A 9,336-nucleotide genomic window follows, 5' to 3' on the forward strand; every position below is an offset into this window, starting at 1 on the left:
TGTTTCTATCTTATCACTGCACTAATCTAAACTTTGCATCATATGAGGATATTTGCTGATGTCATACATAAAACTATAATCAAGTCAAGTTATTATGTGAATTAGAAAATCTTTACATATGTTGCAATGTCATTATGTGGTAAAGTACATCAATATCATGCACAAGCCCTCTTTCTTTGGAAAGCAAATGGTTGTTTTTAATTTATGGAAAGGAATTTTATTTTGTAATATGATCTCAAGCATTATTTGTGATTATCTTCTGACTTTCACTTAAATTTCTTATCTTCTGGGTTTCACATTTAAATGCTCCAATTTTTCAAAAAATTCTTGAAAATGAAGGAATAAGGTTTGAAGGGATTGAGGTTTTAAGTGTTATGCACATAAAGACCAAAACAACTGTGAAGACTTTGAAGTATATTTATGTAATACTTTCCATACTTGTGTAAAAGTTTAATAGCAGCAACATCATAGGTAGTAGGATTTTTTAACTTGGAATTTATCCTTTGAATTACACAATACCAGTAACATATTAGCACTGTAAGTGCAAAGAAGAAATTTAAAAAAATTATTTTTTTACTGTATGGGAAACAAAAGAAGGTATTTTCAGGCAAAACCTTGGGTAAAAATTGGCCACTCAAAGCAAAAGCCGATCTTGCCCAGGCTTCAATGGGGTGGTCACTTAAAATGAAATCTGGATAAAAATTTTCACGATTAAAACTAATTGAAGCAAAGGATGTAATATGCGAAAAAGTTCTCCATTGACCATATTTCACGTCCCAGTATTCCATTGATCATAATACACGTGTTTGTTGTAGAAAATTTCTTATTGTTGTAAAAAAATCTTTGCAACATCCTTCCCTTTTTTGTTTGCCACAAAGCTGGAACATAACGTCAATTGCCCCTGATCAATCGTTGCATTGCAGCTCTACTACACTTGCCGATTGTGTCAATTTCATATGCAACTACAACAACTGGAGTCGCCACAACATCTTATCTCTGGCCTAAATCCTGGTCTCAAAACCTCCTCAAAAAAGTACTTTGACAAGATACGACATTGCAGTTTTTATAATCGAAGAACATGGCGCAGATAAGAATTACTCTTGGAACAATGAATTTTGGATCACAAATATCTAAGCAAAAGGTAAAACCATCAAACCCAGTTGAATGCCTTGTCTTGTGAAAAGAAGTCTTGATTTCTGCAGTTTTCTGTTGCATTTCCATATTTTACAGCACGCTGTAATATTTTCCTAAATTGTTGAAACCTCTTCACAATATCTTCAAAGTTTTTGAGTTTCTCCTCCCTCAATCAAAATTTCGATTGATATCATTTTTGGACGAATATACAGCAAAAGCGACCTGGGAGGTAGTTTGATCCTGGGGTCGTCAGTCAATTTTGAACATGAATTATGTGGTGTTCTAACCATTTTGGAAAGGTTTGCAATTGTAATACTTGCATTGGAGGGTTGTTTTTTGGATGCTAATATACTACAATTGCTGAGTCATCCCGCCCTATGTGTGTCAATAGCTCGAGATCCAGAAAGCTGGCATACTCTTTTCTCTCTAAATTTTGATCACGACAGGCCCTTGACCTGAAAAGTTTGACCCTTGGATATGTAGTATGTGCCCCTGTCTAACGGTGCAATTAGAATGTAATTTTTATTGTGGGGGGGGGGCTGCCCATTGTATTCCTTCTCACTCTGGTATAAAAGAAATATACTACTTTTTGAAAATTATAACCCCCCCTGCAGCCTCCTGGTTCCAACGGGCCTGTATATAATAAACTGCACACATGTTGATTATGTGCAATGTATACATGAAAAACTTTGTGTCATGATTCATCCACACTTTTTGCCGCACAAGGGTCAAATGAATGGTAAATCAGGGCCTAGGCCACAAATTTGAAAGTGGGGGGGGGGGCAAGGCCAGCAAAAGTAGTAGGGGGGCCAAGGCTTACCCCTTACTGCAGCTCTAAAACTACTTGCTTTGCAAAAAAAAAATTTTTTGGGGGGGGGGTGGGGGGCTTAGAAGTAGTTTATGTTAAAAACTTTATTATGTTCAGAAAACCCTTTGTACTTCAAAACCTCAAGACTGCAGGAAGAAGAGGGGAAATTTTGTTTCATGCTCTTTGAATTTTCTGTTGTTTCTTGTCAAATACATTTGTTCAGGCTTCTGAATTTCACACAACTGTTTCCATTCTTTCTAGTGTCCTGAATTTGTCAACAAATTTCTTGAATATGGTCATAAGGAACTTGACACTGCAATCATGTAAGTTACTGGATCCCCTTTCAATCCATTCCGTATAGCATTCAGCAGTTTTGTATATGATGCATAGAATTTCTCCTTAAAGAGGAGTTAGATGATAAGATCTAAAATACATTATCTTAGCAGTTAAGTTTCAAAAAAAGTATAACCAATAAGTTAAGATTTGGGAAACCATAAAATCAAGCATTAAACAGCTTTCATTGCTTTTTTTCCAAAACTTATTTCTTATTTGCAGATCTTTTATATTATTTTGTAGTTGTTTTCAGCTTTCTTCAGTACTTGCTCTGCCAGTTGATTGAATTGCGAGGAGGCCCTTTACTTTGTACTTGAAGTGTCCCATAATGATGATTTACACTTGCTACTACTATGCCTCTTTTTCAATATTGTTGGGCTCTTGCGTAGATGGGAAATGGAAATAATTCTAACCCCATCATTCCAGTCTTGTCTTGCCAAATTAGCTTATCTTCCTTTAAAAAAGGAAGATAATACTAGTAAAATCGTAAGTTCAAAATGTCATATTTATTTCCTTGTTCAAGCTAATGAGTTAATTATGTTAGTATCAAATTTAAAATTGCTGTTTTCCAAGTATGTTTATTTACTCCAAGTCATAGGGTTTTGCTGTTAAGATTCAAAGTTTTTGTACTTGCTACTTGCCTGCATGTTTTTGGCTTGTGACTTGACCTCCGCAAAAGAAAGTTTTTAGTCTTGTAAAGCCACACAATTTCCTTTTAAATTATTCTGCAATGCTAGATTAGTTTCAGGATCCATTGGCTGCTTTCAAATGCAACTCCCTTGTTTTTTGCTTCATGTATGCATATTTCTATTTAATTGAATTTTTCAGTTTGGCATTCTTAATTCATATAGGTATGTGAATGGAGAGGCAGAGAAAATTATCGGCACTATTCCTGTTTGTAAAGATAGTGACAAAGTAGGTAGAAGTAATTTTTTAAACTTCCCAACAATGCTTTGTATAAAACAAAGATTAGGTAACACAGTTTTCTTCAATATTTGGAAAGTCACTTTTTTCTATTAACTTAGCAATCTTTTGAAGAATTGGTACGGAATGGCATTTTCTTTTTTGCTTCATATTTACATCATTATTTTTTCAATGAAAAGACTTTTGTGGTAGAAGTATGAAATACGGATTTTCAACCGGAACAAGTATCATAGGACTTCATCCTTAATCACAGGACTTCTTCTTGTCTTTTAAGGTACTTTTAGCAACAAAAGCAAATCCAGACAAAGGTATGAATCATTCTTCCTTCTAAGTTGGTTTGCCTTGTTGCATCATTATAGAATAAAAAGCTTCTTTATTTGTTTCTAGCTTAACAATTTCAATTAAATGACATGCTACCTTTGCTTTTCCTTCAACTTTTCCCAATGTTTCAAACATGTTTTTCTTCAGGTTTTAGTTACGATGGAGTTATAAAGCAGCTGAATACATCACTGCAAAGCCTTCAAGTAGATCGGGTTGACATATTTTACCTTCATTGGCCTGATCATAAATTGCCTGTTGAAGATACGCTGAAAGCAGTTAACCAGTTACACCAAGGTAACTTTCTCTCCATTTCTGCTTGAAATTTTATGACTGGTTTGTTTGGCAGTCATATCAATGGACCAGGAGTGACCAACACATGCTGAGGCAAGATTGGAATGTTTTTTAACCCTTGTAAATGGCTTGTTTAAAGCATTAAGAAAGCATTATCAAGTCCAAAAATACTTAACAAGTCCAAATTGCTTCCAGATGTGGTATTATTTTAAGCCTAATTTCATTTAAATTAAAAAGGGTCAAATTGTTTAAGAATTTTTGGATTTTCTTTGTTATTGATGAATATCACCCCAGATTTGCCAGAGTTGGGTATGAAACAGAGTGGGTAATGAAAAAGGATAATTTTGTTCCTTTGCCCATCTTTTTGCTCCTTCTACCAATATAACCATTTGGGTTAACATTTTTAAAAGGAATTAAACCCAACAGACTATTTCTGTGGTATTTGTTTTTTAATTCACAGGCAGATGGCAAAAAGGTATAAGGCATTGCTAAAAGGAACTTGTGCAGTTACTTTTACTGTACTCTAGAATAGAATGCTCATTCTTTATTCTTACGAAATAACTACCTACTGGACTTTTGAATGTATTTGATTCCATGTTGTCTGTTTCTGTGGTACTAAGAGTCATGTTTTGTTTTTAGAGGGAAAGTTCAAAGAATTTGGTTTGTCAAATTTTAAATCTTGGGAAGTTGTAAGTCAGAGTATTACTTTGTCATTTAGCATTTTGCAAAGCCTCGGTTTGTGTCAAACTTGGTCTCAAACTTTGCTTGAAACAGTAACGGATACTTCTCATTCGTATGCTGTCAAACCTCTTTCTATTTGTTTTCTTTCTAAAACGTTCTCTCAGTCAGCTACCAATAGCTTCAGTGCTGTCATTTGTTATTTCGTGTCTCCTCAGCTTTGTATATCGCTTTTTCGTCACCTTCAGTTTAATGTTATCACTGAAAGATATTTCTTCAAACAGGTCAATGTGTATCACATCTGCAAGGCTAATGGTTGGGTGTTGCCAACAGTCTATCAAGGCATGTACAATGCACTAACCAGGTATTAAAACATTACGTATCAGAGTTTTTTATATTTACTGAATCAAAAAATCAAAGTAGACTTTATCATTTTGAAGTGGCAAGATTCGCTGAACTCTATCAGTGCCTTCACAACTTCAAAACACAGTGACTCGAGGAGACAGATCGTAGCTTCTGCCCATCTATTTAAGATCCTCTAGGGGCCTATTTTTTATCATTCGAGCAACAGACGTATCTTTGGATAAAAAACACAATAAATTCCCGTTGGTCAATGACCCTTCAAAAATAAACAGACAATTACTTACGAAACACGGACACATACTTCAACACTTTTTATTTAGATACTCATCTGAAATTGTGGCATGTGATGATATTCAAAGCAGTTTTTTTAAGGATTTAAGCATCATAGTATATTTCTGTATTCTTTTCTTCACTGCAAATTTCTTTAAACATCATAGCATTTTCTCGTATTCCCTTCTTCACTGCAATTTCCATTACTCTTTTTTCAAATCATTTACTTTCAGACATGTTGAGGGAGAGCTGTTCCCAGCGCTGCGAAAGTTTGGCTTGCGATTTTATGCTTACAACCCGGTATGTTGACTCAAATGTAGCTCTTTTTAGAAGCAAAACGTATCAGATATTTTGTCTCAAATTCTCTGAGAAATGAAAGCTCTTTGGCCAAAGGTGTAACGATTAGGGTTGAAAAGAGAGTTGCGGACTTTTTTAAATTTCATGGGGAGTTTGAATCTTTTAATTTAGCATTAACGAGTGTAGATTCTTGTATACTGCCAGGTATTCCCACAACTCATTGCTTTTATTTATTATCAGCATAATTGCAGCTTTTTCCTTTGGGTCACTTTAATTAAAGTTGTAATTTGATATCTCCTCATACGGCTATAATTATGTATGTTATTGTTCAACTTAACTCTTCTGTTCATCAAAACTCAAATTTAAAACAATGGTTGACACAAAATTCTTTTGGCTAATATTGCCAGAAACTCGAAGCAACGTTTCACCCAGCAGCTCTAGGAGTGAACGAAAGATTTTGGTTTGATTATAGCATATTTCTTTAAAATCAGAAGGTATATATAATGTTTCAGAAGAACCCTAATTTCCTTTGAATCAAGATGATGATCTGTTGCCATACAGACGGATCAGCATACGCTCTTGTGTGCGGAATACATCTTGAATTTTCTTTATATGTATTCGTGTGTTTAGCTTGCAGGAGGACTACTGAGTGGAAAATACCAATTTCAAGATATCGAGGAGAAAAAGCCTCCAGGAAGATTTTTTGGTCTTGGAGGCAAGTGGGCAGAATCGTAAGTCTCAATTGTTTTTGCATTCTAGACGATCTGTTCCCAAGGTAAATGCTTTAGACCCATAGAAACCGACTAAAATGCATCATACTAATCGTAATATTTTGTATGCCAATTTATGTGATATGAAGCTTTTCGAAACTGTATTCTTGTGCGTTGTTTCCTACCAAAGAGGCAATGCCATTTTAGATTCAGACTAGAAAATTTAAAAGAATAGCTTAAAAGCTGAGCACATCTGGTTTTTTTGCATTTATTGAAGTCATCTTTTTACAAAACTATGGTTTGTTTTTATTGAAATTGAAGATGAAATTCTCTCCTCCATATTTCTCTGAAAATATTCGGTGCTCAGGTAAACAGCAAGTGTAGAAAATAGTAGACTTTATTTATTGATTAAAACCCTCGAACTCGAGCCGCTTGCATTACTAACAATACGAAACAGCAGACGTATAGTGCATACTGACTTTTTCCACTTGCTAAAATGCATATAAAACATCTTTGATTTACGCATTTGTTCTTGATCCCATATCCTTTCTTATTACCACATGCTGCTCTACCGTTTTGCTTCCCTGTTATAGATACAGAAAGCGATATTGGAAAAAAGACTACTTTGATGGCATAGAAATGATTCGAAGCGTTCTGAATAACCAATATGGCGAAGGCAAAGTTTCAGTAGCAGAGGCTGCGCTCCGGTGGATGAAGCATCACTCTCTTCTAATTCCGGATGGTTGGTTTTTTTCATGATCGTTATTTCTCACTTTATTCTTTTCATTAACGATTAGAGGTTCTTCATGTACTATTTTTTCTTTGCTAGATGGGATTATAATTGGTGGCTCAAAGATGGAACACCTACAAAGCAATTTGAAGGCTGTTGAACAGGGACCGCTACATGAAGGTATTAATTTTAGAGATGGCATCATATAACATTAAAAGGAAATAAGATCTCTCTGAAATCCGTCGACCCATATACATGTTATTGTTTATTGGAAGCTTGCAACAAACATATTCAGTTGCAATTCTTTTAAACCAATGAAAGAATCAATTTTTGTATGCCGTTAACCAGCCCCCAGTATTGTATGCATGTAGAAAACATTTGGTTCAAGACCACCTACAAGAAAAGTTGAGGCAGCGTTGTTTAAAGCTTCAATGCGAAGAATTAGTTTGCAAAATGGGGAGCCTGATGAATGTCCGAATGCAAGTCAGGCAGTCTTATTCGATACAGTTGATTATATAGAGTTTTAAAATCTTTATTATGCAGTATGGCTGAGGTATAAGGCTCTAGATTTTGTTTGAACTGGTCGTACATCAGATAGGAATGAAAGAGTGAACGTGGAATTTAGCATCACATCTTATTATTTTGTTCAATATTTCCAGTGATGCAGTAAGAGTCACGTCAGTTATAGTAGGTTTGCTGAATTGTTTCGGTGTATTTTCTATTTTATTTATTTTGCTACTGAATTTCTTTTTCCTTACTTTTATTTTACAAAACCCTTATCCTTACATCGAAATTATAACCACCAAATGCAACTGCCACCGGTCGTAGACTATTTCTGCCTGTTCTTTACGACGATGCGTTCATTTCTATGAATATCATTATGAAACTGGACTGATAAACCGTTTTGCAATATCGTTTTAGATGTTATAGAAGCATTTGATGCGGCGTGGAAGAATGTTCAAGGAAACTGCCCAACCTACTACCGTTGATATCCTTTGTAATAACAATACGGAATTCGATTCCCCAAGTATTTACATCCCATTTCGTCAAATGGTCAAATGTACTAAATAAACGTCAACTCAGAAGAAAAATGGCGTGTAACGCCTCTATGTTAAAATAGAATTACTTCTAAAAATAGCATGCATGTCTAATTCGGTGGAATGTTTGTAAAGCCAGAAACAATTGAACTGTGTAATGTTTTATAAATGATGTGCATTTGATGTTATTTCAGCTCCAATATTTTTTCGTCAATGATTTTTATAGTATAGAATGACAGCCGTTCTTTTAGAGGAATTATTTTGTCACCTTTTTTCCTAAATAAGTTTAGAGAATGTTTTTTCAATGAATTGTTAGAATTTTGCAAATGTTCGACAATGAAGCATCGTTGCTTTAGTTAGAAGTAGTTTATAGCTGCTTCTACATAGAAACTTCCTTTTACCACAGTATGAAGTATACAAAGGTGCTTAGTTTACCGGATATTCTTTCCACTTATGTTCTTCCAAGCTTTTTCAACAAAACCAGTACGATATAGAGAACTCCTTTTCATTTGTTAGGCGTCAGTCAATTAATAAACCAAGCTAGACGCAAACTGTAACTGCAGCCGTCTGGAAATAATTAGGAGATGATAGTTTGTAATGGATAGAAAAATTGTTGCGCTTTTGAACACTGTTTGCCTTGTAAAGTTAAACCAGCCTATAACTTACTTTATATAACTTTCTTTGGGTATTAAAGATAAAGCATACTTGTTCTACCTTGTATCGACGTGAAGGGGCGGTAGAATTAAATATATGACAAAATATTAATGTAACAAAAGACTTTCTGTCGGTAAAATATGGTTTTGCATCTCTTACAACCCCCCCCCCCCCCCCAGCGAGGATGGTCTCGCGACGCCACTGTCGACGTGTATATGCGGTTAGTATTTCGAATCTCTCTAACCATGTATAATGTTATGTTTTATTACTTCTAATTAGATTTGTGAAATTTCAATCATTTGCGGAAACCTTTCAACTAAAAACGATTCTACTTAAGCTGTGTATTTCTTTTATATCTTCAGCCACATATTGAATAAAAAAGATTTGTTAGCGAACTTGGGGTCTTTTAGTGTTCTTTGTAATTCTTTGTAAATCGATACAGTATTTGCAGACAAAGTCTTAGAATTAGTCTTGGTAATAAATGGTTTAATTTCCATAGCGTTTGACGAAAAATTTATAGCTTTCAAGGATTAATATTCCTTGAGAAAACAAATGAAATGTGTCCAACTCTACGCTGAAGAAACTATTCAGAGATAATGGCCTTTGACTGAAAATCCGGTCTCAAATGTCAGATCAAAAGTATTTTTAATCCAAGGCTATAAATGATCCTACGATTTGTGAAGGCGTACGTTTTCATGCGTTTTCGCGTAATTTACGGTAAAAACCCGCATATAAGAAACTGGATTTTAAGAACCTTTAAGTCTAAAATTTAAACTAAGGTTTTTT

The 9,336-nt window shown here is 34.7% G+C and overlaps 1 protein-coding gene across 1 annotated transcript; it reads left to right on the forward strand.

The window, feature by feature from the left end:
• The first annotated feature begins 970 nt into the window (after nt 1-970).
• Nucleotides 971-8,945, forward strand: LOC135683331 (aflatoxin B1 aldehyde reductase member 2). The gene is made up of 12 exons (XM_065198560.2): nt 971-1,141; nt 2,204-2,265; nt 3,127-3,190; nt 3,474-3,507; nt 3,668-3,814; nt 4,451-4,500; nt 4,774-4,853; nt 5,356-5,422; nt 6,050-6,150; nt 6,723-6,871; nt 6,959-7,039; nt 7,781-8,945. The coding sequence occupies exons 1-12, from the start codon at nt 1,079-1,081 to the stop codon at nt 7,846-7,848; spliced, it is 966 nt and encodes a 321-aa protein (XP_065054632.2). The 5' UTR covers nt 971-1,078; the 3' UTR covers nt 7,849-8,945.
• Nucleotides 8,946-9,336: the final 391 nt, after the last annotated feature.

The sequence above is a fragment of the Rhopilema esculentum genome, chromosome 7, assembly GCF_057945365.1.
Source record: "Rhopilema esculentum isolate cy_ngs chromosome 7, ASM5794536v1, whole genome shotgun sequence".
Taxonomy (NCBI): Eukaryota; Metazoa; Cnidaria; class Scyphozoa; order Rhizostomeae; family Rhizostomatidae; genus Rhopilema; species Rhopilema esculentum.